Consider the following 17,796-nt stretch of genomic DNA (forward strand, 5'->3'; position numbering starts at 1 on the left):
TAAAAAAAAAAAAAAACAAGAACAAACAGAAGTCCCCTTCAGTCTCTTGGAGATAGTCTGGAGAAGCAAGCGGTTTGTGCAAAGTGATGGGCTCCTCAGTCTGTCATATCACCAGCCCCATGGATCCCAGGTCACAGGTTCCAGCCTGGGCTAGGACAAGGTGTTCCCAGGGCCTTAGATGTGGATACTGAGCAGAGAGAGGAAAAGGCTGTCTTGGCCCTCCTTTGGCCACCCTGCCAGATCTGAGAGCCAAATCTCACTAGTTTGTCCTCCTTCTCTTCCTTACACCTTTGATTCCTGGACAGGGAACTGGCCTTTCTGCAATAGAAGGTTTTTCTGTCCAAAAGGCTTTGGCACCCTGCTGCAATAAAGAGCCCATGGAGAGTGCCAAAGGACAAACACCAGAGCCTTCTGTGGTGAAAAATACGACTCCATTGCTCCCTAGCGGGCCTGTGTCCCTCTGGTGTCTCCTATAGAGGCCTCAGGGAATCTTCAAGAGGACACAGGGACAACTCGGAGGCCTGTGACCCCGCCCTTTTAGTCCAGGGCGTGTCTCTGACTCAGCACGACTTGACTTGGCGAGTCCCAGGCCACAGTCGCTTCTTTTCAAGGTGAGGATCCTGCTGTTCCAAGGACACTTCTCCAGCCCCTCGCAGTCCAGTGCTGAGCTAGAGCCACGCCAAGGCACAGAAGTGAACTCCCACGCTGGTGTGTGTGAAGAGGTGGCATTCCTGTCACCCACAGAGGTCTCCTGCAAGCACGGATTTGAATAAGTGTCGCGTCCGCCAGCCAGAGCTCAGACTCCAGACTGTGGAACAACGGACACCACCCCCGGGCTAGGCCTGGCACGACGCGGACATTGAAGCCAGGGTCAACCCCTTAGAGACCTTGCTCTCCGGACGCGGCCCCTCCCTGTTGCTCACCCTCCCACGTGGGGCTGAGAAAATCGGAGCTCCGGACTTGCTGCAGGCACGTTGCACAGCAGATTCTAGCTGGAGGCCCTGAGTGGAACCCAGCTGGAGGCGGAGCCGACCCGGGAGTACCGCCCCTCTCGGTAAATGCTCTAGCCTCTAGGTGCCTGGCCCGCGCAGGGGGTGTGGTCCCGAGAACTCGGCTTTCCCCAGCTCCGCGCCAGGTCCTGGGAGATTTTGCAGCACCTGCAGCCCGCTTGCATTCAGCCACACCGGGAAGGCCCCGGCCGGGAGCCTCAATCTTCCGATCCTCTTTTATCCTCTCCTGCAAATTGTGAAGGAAAGATTGGGAGCATGCGGGATTACGACGAGGTGACCGCCTTCCTAGGAGACTGGGGCCCCTTCCAGCGCCTCATCTTCTTCCTCCTCAGCGCCAGCATTATCCCCAATGGCTTCAATGGGATGTCAGTCTTGTTCCTGGCGGGGACCCCGGAGCACCGTTGCCTTGTGCCTGACACCGTGAACCTGAGCAGCTCGTGGCGCAACCACAGCATCCCGTTGGAGACGAAGGACGGACGACAGGTGCCTCAGAGCTGCCGCCGCTACCGACTGGCTACCATCGCCAACTTCTCTGCGCTGGGGCTGGAACCAGGACTGGATGTGGACTTGGGGCAGCTGGAGCAGGAGAGTTGCCTGGATGGCTGGGAGTACAGCAATGACGTCTTCTTGTCTACCATCGTGACCGAGGTAGGTGACAGAGCTTTGCTGGAGACAGACAGTAGGAATGGACATTCCATTGCATCAGTGCCCCCCAGCAGTCCCTGGCAGTGCCGGGGTTAATGTCACACTCAGTCTCAAACCTCCCAGGCACAGTGGAATTATAAGTTCATTTTCAGCACAGGCTCAGAGCTGATGATTTCTGTGTAGCATGGAAGGGATGGAAAAGAGTGTTGTCACCAACTGCCTTTTCCTTTCTAAGTTTCACAACAGATAGTTTCTCAAGAGCATCAATGCTTCCCTGGGCAGGCCAAACCCCATTCCGTCTTGATACACAGTCAGAGATACTTCCTAGCCACACAGGAGAGAAGGAATGTGGTGGTCTGTTGAGCTCAAGTAAAGACACACACCAAGGAGCTTGCGACAGAGAGGGGCCTCTGTGTGAGGCCCCAGTTTCTCCAGAAGGAGGCTGCTGTCCCTTGACGCTGGCTGGAAGCAAGGAGTCAAAAGCAGAAGCTGGCCTTTGGACACTCATGGAGGGACCCATACTCCCGTAGGAAGTGTCAGCTGGTGGGCAGAGGCTCCAGCTTGGGACCACCTACCTCTATGTAGTCTGGGAAAGGGTTCCCTAAGTCACCAGAGTCCGGAGGTGGACCTGTTCCCTTTCCCTGTTTTCTACTGCACGGAATACTCACAAGCTCTTGCCTCTTAACATATTGTGTTACTGGAAACATGTATTGTGTTTCTTGATAATGACCAGGTGATAGCAGGTCAACACACACACTCTTTCTGGAAAGAGCTTCCCCAAGGACTGATTTCCGGCTTTCCCACCTCCCAAAGCTGCCTCTGTTCTAGCTTTCTCCCAAGGGGGTGAGGGGGGGGTGTAAAAACAACAGCAACACAACAAAAACTATGTTCTTCCCAAGGGAGGGGGCGACAGCTAACAGCAGCCTTGCCTACTTCTTTATCTCTTTCCCTCAGCACCACGTAGCAGTCATCAAAAACATGTGTCTGGCCCCAGGGTGCAGACAGCTAGGGTGTGGGTCCCGGCTGCAGACCTGAGATGCCTGTCGGGAGCCATATCAGCTGTGTTGAGAGTTAACGTCAACCCTACTTAGTGTTGGATGTCGGAAGCCAAAATTCAAATCTTGGCTTGTTTTATGTGTGACTTTGGGTAAATAAACTTCATGGAATAGCTGGATCTGGAGATACAGCCGGAAGGAGTCATAGAATATGAAGCAAATCTGGAGACAAGGGATGGCCCTGTTTAGCAAAGAGCATGGCAGGTCCTGGGAACAGGAGCTCTGTAGATTGGGTAGGTGGAGTTCAGGAGAGGTTAAGAGGCTAGAGCTGCCTCTAGGGCCAGCTTGTGCGTATTCTGAAGAACTGACTATATTTTGAAGACCTGGAAATAGCAAGCCTATGATTTATGTTTTTATTTTCTTTTGAGACAAGGTCACAGGTGTAGGCTTGTCTAGTGTGCAACTCACTGCACAGCCCAGACTGACTTTGAACTCACAGTGATCCTCTGCCTCCTAGATACAGAGAATTAGAGCTATATGCCACCTCTCCCAGCCCTATCTTTGCTCGTAGAGTCCAATCTAACTGCTATGGAAAGCAAGATTGGGGGAAGGCTGTGGAAGTCACTCCTGCAAGAGAATACTCAGTCAAGGGTGGCAGCTGTGGAGGATGCAGGGCTCATGGAGAGTGGGTGAGCCTGTGCCCCCCCCCCATCACGCTAGCACCCTGCCTGTGTCTGGTCCTTGGGTGGCCTTGCTGTGCCTGGCCCCAGGGCATCTAAAACTGAGAACAGCTCATCCTTTAGTTCTGGAATTATTCCCTGCATTAGAGTTGGAGGTTAGACTCACTGGCTGCAGCCTTCATGGACATCCACTTAGCCTGGCTGCTGTCCTTCTGGATGGTTTTGTTTGCCTAAGGCTTGTGATGGGGGGGAGGGGTAACTACCAGCTCCCCAGTCTGTAGGTGTGCCACCGTGCTGTCCCCGGGGGCCTTTGGGCACGCCTAGTGACTCCTTCCTCACGTACTCACGTGTGCACACATGACCTGCTTTACTCGGTGGCCTTTCTCTCCCTCGCTTGCTTTTTTGGATGTGGGAGTCAAAAGGAAAAGGGCGCTGGTAGCTGGAAAGAGAAGGAGAGGAAGCAAGAACCAGAGTGAGTGGGGTGGGGTGGGTCTCTCCAGAGGGAGCAGTAATTCAGAGTCTGGGTGGCAATTAATCGAAATAGAAGCGAAACAAGTATTGAGGAGAATGTGGGGAAGATGGAACCCCCGTGTATTACCCGTGAGAATATGTCACTCAGTCCCAGTTACCACTGCAAGCCCCTGACATGAGCAGTTTATAAAGAGACAAAGTCCAGGCCTGTGATCATTGCCTCCTGTCGCTCTGAGGACCCATGGTGAAGCAGAGCATACTGGTAATGCGGGTGCACTAGAGTGAAGCAGCTGTCCTTGTGGAAAAGACACATAGAAGGGAGACGGAGGAAGAGACCAGGGCTCCCAAATCTCCTTCCAAAGGCCTAGCTTCCTTCCAGCGGGCCTCACCCCTTCAAGAAACCCCAACCCAACCCACAGCAGCTTTAAGCTGGGAGCCAAGCCTTCAATAAATACCTTTCAAGAGACACTTAAGATCCAGCCTACGTCCCAGCACCCAAGCAGCCGAAGCAGAAGGATGGCTATGAGTTCCAAGCCAATCTAGGACACAGCGTGAAACCCTGTTTCCAAACAAAACAAAACCCAAACCTCAGGAGAAGGTGCAATGATACAGCTGCTGTGAGAAGAGTGTTACTGTCCTTCAAAAAAGTAAAAATAGAAGAAACTGGGTGTGGTGGCGCATGACTATAATCCCAGAGGCAGGAAATGGAAGCAGAAGCCCAGAGTCATCCTTGGTTACATGATGAGTCTCAGAGCAGCCTGTGATACAATGACCCTGTGTCAAAGTATGGTGGTGGTGGTGGTGGTGGTGGTAGGAGTAGTAGGAGTATAGAATTACCATACAAACAACCCTTTCCACTTTAGGTAAACACCAAAAGAATTGAAACCAGGGTCTCTAAGACTTATCTGTTAGGCTGGGAGAGACTTATCTGTTAGCGGCATGTGCTCTTGCGGAGGACCGCAGTTCAGATGCCAGCATCCAAGTCAGGTGGCTTACGAGCACCTGTAACTCCAGCTCAGACCGGCACTCTCCCGCGTGCACATTCACAATGAATACATGTTACAAATTTACCCACCCATCCGTGTTCATAGCTGCATTGTTCTCACTAGCCCAGAGATGAATGCACCCTGATCTCCATCAGCTGCTCAAATGGATAAGCAAGATGTTGTTTATCTGAGCAAGAGAGTTTGATCTCACTCTAAGAGAAGGCAAGTTGTGGGCACAGGCTCTACGAATGGCTGGTGAAGACATCATGCTTGCTGAAACAGGCTAGTCCCACAAACGCATCACTTCACTTACAAGACTCGGGCAAAGCACAGACATGACAGCATACCCCTGGGATAGCACTGAGAAGGGGGGGGGAGGAAGATCAAGGTCAGCCTGGGATTTATTGTGAGACTCTGACTCAAAACACGAGAGGGGAGGGAGATAGAGATGTTGGGGAATGTTATTTTCAGGTGTGTGGTTTTTGTTTACGCTGCCTTTGTTTAACTCTGAAGCTGTGTTATTACTCTGCCTGTCTAAAACACCCGATGGTCCTAATAAAGAGATGAGTGGCCAGGAGCGAGGTAGGAGCAAGGACAGGCAGGGCTGCCAGACAGGATAAATCGAAGGAGAAACTAGAAACGGGGCAAGAGAAGAAGGAGAGGAGGACATCAGGACACCAAACTACACAGCAAGCCGTGGAGAGAGAAGTAAAGTAAGGTGTACAGAAATAGAGAAAGGTAAAAGCCCAGAGGCAAAAGGTAGTGGATAATTTAAGATAAGAAAAGCTGGCAAGAAACAAACCACGCTAAGGCCAGGCATTCACAACTGATAAGCCTCTGTGTGATTTATTTGGGAGCTGAGTGGTAGGCCCCTCAAAAAGCCAAAAGAGTAAAACCATCACACAACAGAGAGAGAAAGAGAGAGAGGAGGCAGGAAGAAAGGGGAGGGTGGAATATGAGATAATTGTAGGTTACTGTTGCTTAAGGTGCTCCAAGGACACACGGCCATTCCCAGCATTGTTGTTGTTGTTGTTTGTTTTTCAAGGCAGGGTTTCTCTGTGTAACAGTCCTAGCTGTCCTGGAACTAGCTCTTGTAGATCAGACTGGCCTCGAACCCTCAGAGATCTGCCTACCTCTGCCTGCTGCATGCTGGGATTAAAGGTGTGCACCACTACAGCCCAGCTCCAGATTTTTTTTTTTATCATAGATGCTAGAGTCTTCTTTCAGAGCCTCATGCCTATGTAGCCAGTGCTCTTGCCCACTAAGTCATCTCCCCCACCCTCTGTACAATTTCTCAAAGAGTAGATGAGCAGTGTCCACCTCCAGAGCAGTGGCCTTGTGTGGGCCATATCATTTGTGACAGAAAATGGTGTCACAGGTTGAGTAGTGAACAGCACTAAGGACAGACCCTGGTTACCTTCATCTCTGCCTGGGCATTGTGGGTATTGGGGGAACTTTCCCCAAGGCTTGGGTTGTGGCAGATAGAAAAGGTGATGACGTTTGTTGGATGAGAGTTGAACCCCTGTCCCCAAAGATGCAGTGCCAGGACTCTGAGAACAAAAGATGTGCTAGAGCCCGTGCTGACTTAGCAGTGACAATGAGCGAAATGACCTCACCCTGTAAGGCTGAGCCCAGGGCTCCTGACAGGTCCCTACAGCCTGTGACAAGAATAGAAGGACTGTCCTAAGAATGTGCCTCTGCCTCATCCTCCACACCCTGATATTCTCCAGAATAAAAAGTCCATCCGACTGTCCCTGCGCCCCTCCCCAGGAGGACAGGGTCAGCCAGGAGTCCAGAGAAATGCCCTTCATAGTTGTCAGGAGATGGGAATCTGGTGTCTGAACTGTGGCTCCCTTGTGTACACCTGTCTCTGTGGGCTTCCACATACAAGTCATTTCCTCCCTTAGGGGCTGTGTGTATGGTACAAGCCATTCAGTCTCTGTAGCTGCTAAGAATCAAATTTCTTATCCTTATTTTGAAATAACTTATGATTCAAAGAAAAGTTATTAAGATAGTACAGACCATTTACACATACAGCTAGCTTACACATACAGCTAGCTTCCTCTGACCTTAGCAATTTCTTTATTGTTTTTCTCAGACAGGGTTTCGCTCTGTAGCTCAGACTCACGGTAGATAGGGCTCCTCTTGACTCTGCCTCCCACCCCCATGCTGGGATGGCCAACCGTGGCACCACACCCAGATCTGGCACTATCAATTTAAATTACCCATAATGCATTTATTTAAGCCAGGAAATTAACATTGGTCAAAGTACCACTAGCGTCGCATGTCTGTGTTCTGATCCGGTCCATCGTCCCACCACACTTTGCTGTCACATCCTGGTCTCCAGTGTGAGACAGTTTTTCTGCCTTTCCTGGTCGTTTGGGACCATGATGTGTCTTCTGTGTTGTTTTAATGAATGCCCCTCAACTTGGGTTTGTATAATTTTCCTATCTATGAAGTTTGGGGTAAGAATGCAGCTGAAGTGTTATGTTTTCCCGGCGTCAAGCCAGGTATATAATGCTGACAGGGTCTTAATTGCTAGCAATATGAATATTGTTCATTTGGTTAAGTTGGTGTCTGCTGGATTTTTCTGCTATCACTGTTATTGTTTTCCCTTTCATAGTTAATAAACATTTGAGAGGAGATATTTGGAGATAATACGAATTTTACCCCCTGAGTTTAGCACAGATCTCCAAACTTTGACTGAGGTGACTAGTTCGGTAGTCTTTGCCTAGCGGCAATCTGAGATGGTTCTAGAAATAAATGCTTCCCCTCCACAGGCGTTTGTTTCTGTGTATATTTATTCATGTATGCGTGGGCTCACATCTGTTTATTTCATTTAATCAGTTATGCCTATGACTGTCCTTAATATTAATATGTCAGAATATTAAGCTGTATGGCCTTAAACCAAGTCATTATTCCCTTTAATGAAAAAGAATAAGAATACGAGGTAAGGGTTTTCCATCTCTGGACTCTGGGCTGGAAGTTTCTGTGATCACCCCAGGGAAGGGAGTATCTATCCTATCTAGTAGCTAAATTATCCACAGGGTAGTGTCTGTGCAGGAACAGAGGCAAAGATGTGTGGGACTTGAGATAGGGAGCTTCTGTTAGGGACGAAGGGACCCTGAGCACCCTTTTAAACAACCTGTGCGATAGTGGACGATTTTCTGCCATGGTGGTCCTACCTTTATCTCTAGGGTCATGATTTAGTTCTCCAGTAGCTGTACCTGAGTAAACTCAGATGTCTCCTGCCCTGAGGCTGAAGGAGCAGAGAGACAGGCAAGGGCGGGGCACTGGGCATGAGCTGGCTTTTGCGTGTCTTCTTGGCCTTAGTCCACAAACTAGAAGCGCCTATGTGAACCAGACCCCAGATTCACCTAGGCTCTGGGCTTCAGGCCTCAAGGGAGTCCTGTGTCCTGAGGGCCAACCTGCTCCAAGACCCTTCAGTAGCCTAACATGGGACTGCTGCCCACCCTAGCTGCTTTTGCCCTCTTCTGCAGCTGGCTATGTCCCTGGGAGTCTGGGGATGTGGTAGCTGGAACTGTGACTCCCTCGTATAGAACCTGCACAGAGGGCCTGTGTCCCAGGAGGCACCAGCCTTGTGCCACCCTTCCTGGGGTCAGGACACTGGTTTCATTCATAGCCCCAAGGTGGGCCAAGTTTTCAGAGGAACATAGGGCCCCGTTACAAGTTCATAGAGAGCTTCAGAGGATGGGAAGGAAACAGGGGCACTGACTAAGCCAGTATGGGGCTGGCCACTCCAGCAGACTTCATCTTGCAACTGAATTTAATACAGACTATTTCCTCTGGGGTCTAGGCAGGCCTGGCCAAGGGAGTAATGGGCAGTTTGCTTTGTTCTACTCCAGCTACTGGAGTTGTACAGGACAGAGCCTGTGACAGCTCAGAAGTCCACCACTGGGTCCTGACATGAGGCTCAGGTTTAAATGGAGGACAAGAATTCTGCTCAGCTAAGGGAATCCTGGTCAAGGTGTGGTCCCGCCCATCATCACCATCTGGACTCCAATCTCTCTGGCAAAGTGAGCTGACAGGCTGCCAGACTGTGTGAGATTTTCTTTTCAGAAAGCAAACAGGCCCTCTGGCTGGCACCAGCTTCCGAGAATTTTCCTTCTCCCAGGAGCTCCTAAGGAAAATTACTATTTTTTCAGGTCCATTATTGCAGAGAGGAGAGTACAGGTGTCTCTTTAGATTACCTTCATTCCTGCCAGGATGGTTATAGGATACTCTAGGATACTGCTGGCTGCCAGGATGAGACACTCGTCCCCTCCCTGGAGTCATTAAACTAAAACAATGGGCCCCAAGACACCAAATTGGCAGATTGTCTGTCGAGATGGCTTGAGTATTAACTAAATCCCTCAGCACTCAGATTTGCTCTCATGGTTTCAAAGCCAGTGTTCCAGCCAGCTCCAGGGAGACTTTATTTCCTGTCAGCCTTCAGAAATCAGGCTTTTGCCAGTAAACAGAGGAAGACTCGGGGACTGCCCCTGACTTGTGTGTACTTCCTTGTCTACTGGCTGCTCTGACACCGTGGGGCTGTGTTCCTCTGACAACTGGCTCTAGGATGCCAGAACGCACCTTTGTTCTCAGGCTATTTCACCCGCTGCCAAGCCTCGGGATAAACAGACTTTGTCCATCCCTCCCAGTGGGTAGCAGAACCCATAGACAGAGTTCAAGATGGCATGGTGGTAGCAATCAGGCAAGCTAGTCAGGAGGGGCCTGGCAAGTGCCATGGGTCTCAGGCAGTACTGTTATTCCTTCCTGTTGCTGGTTATTTTCTTATGTGGAAGGGCTGTGTTGGTACCTGACACATATCTCCAATCCCCCCCCCACCACCAAAAGACAAAAATCTCTATGTGTGACCTGGCCAGTGTGGAGGGAATTGGGGGAGGGGTGGAGAAAGGATGGGGTTTACTGCTATTACACCACAAGTTCCCAACCCACTGTACTCTTATAAGAAGTATGGGTATCCGAGGGTAGCAACTCCTGCTCAGTGTTTGCAAGAGGGCGGACAGATGTGGCAGCCTACGCCTGCAATCCCGGAACTCAGGATGCAGAAGCAGGAGGATTCCAAATTTGAGGACAGCCTGGGTTACACAAAGAAATCCTTTCTCAAAATGAAATAACTAAATAAATCGCAGTGCCTGGAGCCAAACTCATCCTGACTCCTTGTGGGGGGAGGGGTCCCTGAGCAGCGGCTGGTACAGATTCAGGCTATTTGTTCATAGTCCCAGAGTAGGGCCTGGGAAGGCCATGATAGATCCTGTCCCCAAATACAGAGGCAGATTCAGGTCCCCTAGGGCCTCTTTTCCAACTCCACCTTGTTTCTCAAACTTTCAACTAACGGCTATTAGCAGAGCCCCATGCTCCTTGGCCATTGCTCTAACCCAGAAGTTAAACCTGAGTCAGTAAAAGAATAGCTTTCTTTACATTTTTGGACCCTAAAGAGAAAAATTCTTAACTTATGTCCACCTTGTCTATAGCAATATTGCAATTTACAGAAAGGATTAAACAGAAGCCGACTTAGGAGGCTGGGGTGTAGCTGGGTTTGATTCCCAATGTTGCATAAACTGGGTGTGTTAGCCACACCTGTAATGCCAGCATCTTGTGGGTAGAGGCAGGATTGCCAGGGGTTCAAGGAGCTCTGCTGCATGGCTAGCTGGAGGCCAGCGTGGGATACATAAGAGCTTGCCTTGGAGAAGAAAACAAAAGCCTGCATATGATTTATAAGTCTGCACATGTAGATTTGATGATAAGTTAACCAGAACTATGAAATGGATCTTTTCCCGCAAGTCAGCTCTTCTGGCCACAGCTCACAGCCTGCTCCTCACTCTTGCGCAGAACTTTCTGGATAAAATTTAACTTTGTAGATCGTGTTACACTGTTACAGCCAGTTTTTGTTTTGGTGGTGTCCTTGGTAGAACCCCAGACCTCTTGCACCCTAAGTGAGTGTTCTCACACTGAGCTACTTCCCCAGCCTTGGGTAACCACAGAACTCCTCGCCGACACCTTTCCACCTTTGGTAGCTCTTTCTGTAACCCAATCCAAAGGAAGGAAGACACGGAGATCATTATTAGTTTTAGCAGTTGCTTGTCTTCCATTGTTTATAAAGAAACATATATTGCCGGGCGGTGGTGGCGCACGCCTTTAATCCCAGCACTCGGGAGGCAGAGACAGGCAGAACTTTGTGAGTTCGAGGCCAGCTTAGTCTACAAGAGCTAGTTCCAGGACAGGCTCCGAAGCTACAGAGAAACCCTGTCTCGAAAAAAAATAAAAATAAAAAAATAAAATAAAATAAAGAAACATATGAACTGGGCAGTGGTGGTGTACTCCTTTAATCCCAGCACTTGGGAGGCAGGGGCAGGTGGATCTCTGTGAGTTCTAGACCACCCTGGTCTGTCTACAAAGCGAGTTCCAGGATGGCCAGGGCTACACTGAGAAATGGTGTCTCTAAAAACCAAGGAAGAAGAAAGGAAAAAAAACTATAATAAGCAAATAGCTAAGAGGACCAAAACAAAACAAAAAAAACTTGAAGCCAAATATTTGCAAATCATGTATGTGACAAAGGCGGGTGGGGAGATGGCCAATCATTAAAAGGAAATACTGCACCTACAGAGGACCTGAGTTTGGTTCCCAGAATCCACATCAGTTTTCGGTCCAGAGACCTGATGCTCTCTTCTGACCTCTGAGGTCATCTTCTCTCTTGCTCTCTGAAAAATAAGGCAAACTTTTATGACAGAACATATGCGTTAAATGACTTGTATCCAGAATGTGAAAAGAACTCTTAGAATTTAATAATAAAATGACATGCTTACTTCGGCACTACATTTACTAAAATTGGGAAGATACAGAGAAGATTAGCATGGCCTCTACACAAGGATGACACACAAATCCATGAAGTGTTGCATAGGAAAAGAGAAGACAAACCAGCTTTCATAAAGGGAAAATCACTTGGTTATTTTGGAGAATAGTTATTTCTCCATTTCAAAAAAAAATTTACAAACCAGCAAATAAATGAAAAGATTCTCAGACTTACCAAACAGCAGTGTCTGCTTCCTGATGAAGCAGACTTGTTACAAACTCTCTCTCCAAAACAAAGCTAGCGTGACAACCCATCTTCTCCCCCACACCCTGGCACACAGAGATGGATACAGTCAAGAAAACAGGATTCTTGTTCCCCGTGACTCACAGTGTTTCATCCAGAAAGGCCACCAAGCCCTGCCCCACCTCATCCCTGCATTCCCTAAGCTCTGGGTTACAGCAGCTAAAACCTGGTGAATGCAGTCAGGAAGTCAAGAGGCTGCCATCCTTTCTCCACCCATCCTCTGCAAACAGTGGCAGCTCTGTCCACCAGCCATTAGGTCCAGAACCCCAGGGCCTTGATTGCTTTTCCCCCTGCTTATTTCTGGGTCACAGGTTCCATGCAAGAGAAGAAAGCCAAGAAAGTTGATGGGGAGAGAGAGAGAGAGAGAGAGAGAGAGAGAGAGAGAGAGAGAGAGAGAGAGAGAGAGAAGCCAAAACCACACAAAGGGCTTGCCCACAGTCAGCAACTTCCTCATGAAGAGGTGCCACCCTGAGAGGAACAGGCCGCTTTCCCTGCCCGCTGCTCTTACGGTTTCACCTAGGATACAAGTGGCCTAAAGATCATTGAAACTGTCTGTACACGGGAGAAGAAGCCTAGGATTGCTCCAGAAAACAGCAGGGATTTTGTGGTAACTCAAAGGTATCTCTAATAGAGCAACCAGCTAATCCACAGGCCACCTCATCACCAGAAAAAAAAAACATTGAAAAAAGCAAAAAGCAGCTGAGAGCATCCTTTCTGAGGTCAGAGCAAACCTCAGAATGACTCCACCCAGTGTCTAACTAGAGGTGACCCAGCTCAGTGGTAAACATGGGCAAAATATGAACGTTAGTCCACCGGGAAGTGACATATTCTTGTAAAAATAAAGAAGAGAAGTCGCCCAGACTTCTGCTTCTTCAATGTTTAAGTTTTATTTGCGATTCTTGGTTTATTTAGTACGTGTGTGCATGTGTGCGGCAGCATGTAGACTTCAGGAGATAACTTGCGGGAATCAGTTCTCCCCTTCCACTCTGTGAGTAACAGGGGTCAGTCTCCGGTTACCAGGCTCGACAAGCCACTGAGCCATCTTGCCAGCCCCTGCTTCTTCAATTTTAAATAAATGAGTTGAATAGTAAATCCCAAAATATTTACTTATTTATATTATTACATATTTAAACTTTTTATTTTATGTGCATTGGTGTTTGGCCTGCATGTGTTTCTGTGTGAGGGCGTCTGATGGCCTAGAGCTCATGACAGTTGTGAGCTGTCATGTCAGTGCTGGGAATAGAACCTGGGTCCTCTGGAAGAGCAGCCAGTGCTCTTAACCACTGAACCATCTCTCCAGCCCTCATTATTTCATTTTTTTTAAAAAAAAATATTAAATTTTTCATTTATTTTTCATACCAACCACACAGTTTCCCCTCCCTCCTTCCCATTCCCTTCCCCCACCTCTTGTCTATCTCCCCATCCACTCCTCCTCTGTTCAAAAAGGAGCAGACCTCCCATGGGAGTCAACAAAGCATGTCATATCACATTAAGACAGGACCAAGCTCGCCCCCTACATCAAGGCTGGGCAAGGCATCCCTGCATGGGAAATGGATTCCAAAAAGCTAGGTCAAGGACCAGGAATAGGTCCCAATCCCACTGCTCCTCTGCTAGGGGCCCCAGAAACAGACCAAGCTACACAACTGTCATCCATATACAGAAGGCCTAGGTCAGCCCCATGCAGGCTCCCTAGCTATTGGTCCAGAGTTTATAAACTCCCATTAGCTCAGGTCAGCTGTCCCTGTGGGTTTCCCCATCATGATCTTGACCCCCCCCCCGTCCTATAATCCCTCCTCCCTCTTGTCAACTGGACTCCTAGAGGTTGGCCCAGTGCTTGGCTGTGGATCTCTGCATCTGCTTCCATCAGTTACTGAATGAAGGCTCTCTGTTGACAATTAGGGTAGTAACCAATCTGATTACAGGAGGCCAGTTCAGGCACCCTCTCCACTATTGCTTGGAGTCTTAGCTTGGAGTCTTCCTTGTGGATTCCTGAGTATTTCCTAAGTGCCAGGCTTCTCCCACCTCAAAATGCCCCCTCTATCAAGATATCTCTTTCATTATTCTCCCCCTTCATCCCACTCCCAACTCAACCAAACCGATCCCTCATGTTTCCAGCCCCCCTCCCTGCCAGCTCCTAGTTTACCCAGGAGATCTCATCTATTTCCTTTTCCCAGAGAAAACCTTATGTCCCTCTTAGGGTCCTCTTTGTTACCCAGATTCTCTGAGGCTATGGATTGTAACCTGGTTACCCTTTGCTTTACAACTAATATCCATCCACTTATGAGTGAATACATAACACGTTTGTCTTTCTGCATCTGGGTTACCTCACTCAGGATGATTTTTTTTCTAGTTCCATCTATTTGCCTGCAAATTTCATGATGTCATTGCCTTTTACAGCTGAGTAATACTCCATTGTATAAATTTACCACAGTTTTTTTATCCATTCTTCAGTCGAAGGACAATAATGCTGCTATGAACATAGTTGAGCAAGTGTCCTTTTGGTATGATTGAGCATCCTTGGATATATGCCCAATATTGGTATAGCTGGGTCTTGAGGTATATTGATTTCCAATTTTCGAGAAACCACCATACTTATTTCTAAAGTGGGTGTGCAAGTTTATACTTCTACAAGCAGTGGAAAATGTTCCCCTTACTTCACATCCTCTCCAACATACACTGTCCTCAGTATTTTTTTTAATCTTAGCCATTCTGACAGGTGTAAGATGGTATCTCAGAGTCATTTTAATTTGCACTTCCCTGGTAGCTAAGGATATTGAACAATTCTTTACGTGTTTCTCAGCCATTTGAGATTCTTCTGTTGAGAATTCTCTGTTTAAATCTGTATCCCATTTTTAACTGGATTATTTGATACCTTTATGTCTAATTTATTGAGTTCTTTATATATTATGGAGATCAGTCTTCTGTCTGATGTGGGGTTGCCAAAGAACTTTTCCCATTCTGTAGGCTGTTGTTTTGTCTTGTTGACCGTGTCCTTTGCCTTAAAGAAGCTTTTCAATTTCAGGAGGTCACTTTTATTAATTATTGATCTCAGTGTCTGTGCTATTGTCATATTTAGGAAGTGGTTTCCTGTATTCAGGAAACCATACTTTCAAAGTATTGAAGGCTACTTCCCATTTTTTCTTCTATCAAGTTCAGTGTAATTGGATTTACACTGAGATCTTTGATCCACTTGGACTTGAGTTTTGTGCAGGGCAATAGATATGAATCAATTTGCAATCTTCTACATGCTGCTATCCAGTTAGACCAGCATCATTTGTTAAAGATGCTTATTCTTTTCCCTAAAATAATTTTGGCTTCTTTGTCAGATATCAGGTGTTTATAAGTATGTGGATTGCCAGGCAGTGGTGGCACACATCTTTAATCCCAGCACTCGGGAGGCAGAGGTATGTGGATCTCTGGGAGTTCAAGGCCAGCCTGGTCTACCAGAGCTAGTTCCAGAACAGCTAGGGCTTTTACACAGAGAAACCCTGTCTCACAAAACTAAAATAAATAAATATGTATGTGGATTTACATCAGGGTCTTCAATTCAATTTTATTGATCCACCTGTCTGTTTATATACCAGTATCATGCGGTCTGTATTACAGGGATGGTGAGACCTCCAGAAGTTCCTTTATTGTACAGGACTGTTTTAGCTATCCTGGGGTGTTTTGTTTTGTTTTGTTTTTTCACATGAAGTTCAGGATTGTTCTTTTGAGGTCTGTGAAGAATTATGCTGCGATTTTGCTGGGTATTTGCCTGAATCTGTAGATTGTTTTTGCTAAGATTGCCATTTTTACTATGTTAATCCTACTGATCCATGAGCATGGGAGATCTTTCCATCTTCTAATATCTTCTTCAATTTCTTTCTTCAAAGACTTAAAGTTCTTGTCATGCAGGTCTTTTACTTGTTTGGTTAGAGTTATCTCAAGATATTTTATATTATTTCTGGCTATTGTAAAGGGGGTTGTTTCCCTGACTTTTTTCTCAACCCATTTATCATTTGTATATAGGAGGCTGCTGATTTAATTAATCTTGTATTCGGCCACATTGCTGAAGGTGTTTATCAGCTATAGGAGTTCCCTAATAGAATTTTTGGGGTCTCTTATGTATACTATCATATCATCTGCAAATAATAAAAGTTTGACTTCTTCCTTTCCAATTTGTATCCCCCTGATCTCCTTTTGTTGCCTTATTGTTCTAGTAGATATGGAGAGAGTGGACAGCCTTGTCTTGTTTCTAGTAGATATGGAGAGAGTGGACAACCTTGTCCTGTTTCTAGTAGATATGTTGAGAGTGGACAACCTTGTCTTGTTTCTAGTAGATATGGAGAGAGTGGACAGCCTTGTCCTGTTTCTGATCTTAGGAGAACTGCTTTAAATTTCTCTCCACTTAATTTAATGTTTGCTGTCAACTTGCTGTATATTGCTTTTATTATGTTTAGCTCCATTCCTTGTATACCTGATCTCTCCAGAGCCTTTATCATGAAGGAGCGTTGGATTTTGTCAAAGGTTTTTTTCAGCATTTAATGAGATAATCATGTGGTTCTTTTTCTTTATATGATAGATTACGTTGACAGGTTTTCATATGTTAAACCATCCCTGCATCTCTGGGATAAAGCCAACTTGATCATACTGGATGATTTTTTTGATGTGTTCTTGTATTCAGTTTGCCAGTATTTTGTTGAGTATTTTTCCTTCAGTGTTCATGAGGGAAATTGATCTGCAATTTTCTTTGTGTGGTTTGGGTATCATGGTAACTGTGGCCTCATAAGAAGAATTTGACAGTTCTTTCTATTTTGGTTGTTTGGAACAATTTGAGGAGTATTGGTATTAGCTCTTCTTTGACATTCTGATAGAATTCTGAACTGAAATCATATGACCCTGGGCTTTGGGGGGGGGGACTTTTAATGACTGTTTCTATTTCCTTAAGAGCTATAGCTATAATTAGACTATTTATCTGGTCTTGATTTAATTTTGCTGTGTGGCACCTATCAAGAAAATTGTTTTACATTTTCCAATTTTGTGGAGTACAAGTTTTGAAGTATGACCTAATGATTCTCTAGATTTCCTCAGTGTCTGTTGTTATGTCTCCCTTTTCATTTCTGAATTTGTTAATTTGGGTTTTCTCGCTCTGCCTTTTGGTTAGTTTGGATAGGGGTTTATCTATCTTGCTGACTTTCTCAAAGAACCAACTCTTTGTTTCATTGATTCTTTGTATTGTTCTCTTTGTTTCTAATTCATTGATTTCAGCCCCGAGTTTGGTTATTTCCTGCCACCTACTCCTCCTGCATAAATTTGCCTCTTTTTGTTGTAGAGCTTTCAGGTGTGCTGTTAAACCACTATTGTGGTATTTCTCCAAATTCTTTATGTAGGCACTTACTGCAATGAACTTTCCTCTTAACATTACTTTCACAGTGCTTCACAAGTCTGGGTATGTTGTGGATTAATTTTCATTGAATTATAGGAAGTCTTTAATTTCTTTCTTTATTTCTTCCTTGAACCATGGTGGTTCAGTTGAGAGTTGTTCAGTCTCCACGAGCTTGGAGATTTTCTGTAGTTTGTGTTGTTGTTGAACTCTTTAACTCATGGTGAGTTAAAGGGGTTATTTTAATATTTTTGTATCTGTTGAGTTTTGCTTGGTGACCGAGTATGTGGTCTGTTTTAGAGACGGTTCCATGAGGTGCTGAGAAGAGGTATATTCTTTTGTGTTTGGATGAAATGTTCTGTAGATGTCTATTAAGTTCATTTGAATCATAATGTCTGCTACTTCCCTTGTTTCTCTTTTTCTGTCTGGCAGACCTGTCCATTGGTTAGAGTGGGGTATTGAAGTCTCCCACTATTAATGTGTGGGGTTTGATGTGTAGTTTAAGCTTTTTTTTTTTTTTTTTT

The 17,796-nt window shown here is 46.5% G+C and overlaps 1 protein-coding gene and 1 non-coding gene across 2 annotated transcripts in view; both read left to right on the forward strand.

Annotated features, from left to right (window-relative positions):
- Positions 1-32: 32 nt before the first annotated feature.
- Positions 33-17,796, forward strand: part of LOC101985696 (solute carrier family 22 member 4) — a 65,114-nt gene continuing 47,350 nt past the window's right edge. Inside the window, exon 1 of the mRNA XM_005350083.3 lies at positions 33-1,658. Coding sequence (XP_005350140.1) covers positions 1,266-1,658 — 393 coding nt within the window. The 5' untranslated portion in view covers positions 33-1,265. The remainder of the gene's footprint in view (positions 1,659-17,796) is intronic.
- On the forward strand, positions 11,612-11,716 carry LOC113456437. The gene has a single exon (XR_003377248.1). It is a non-coding gene; the product is annotated as a U6 spliceosomal RNA (small nuclear RNA).

This window comes from Microtus ochrogaster, chromosome 7 (genome assembly GCF_000317375.1).
Source record: "Microtus ochrogaster isolate Prairie Vole_2 chromosome 7, MicOch1.0, whole genome shotgun sequence".
Lineage (NCBI taxonomy): Eukaryota > Metazoa > Chordata > Mammalia > Rodentia > Cricetidae > Microtus > Microtus ochrogaster.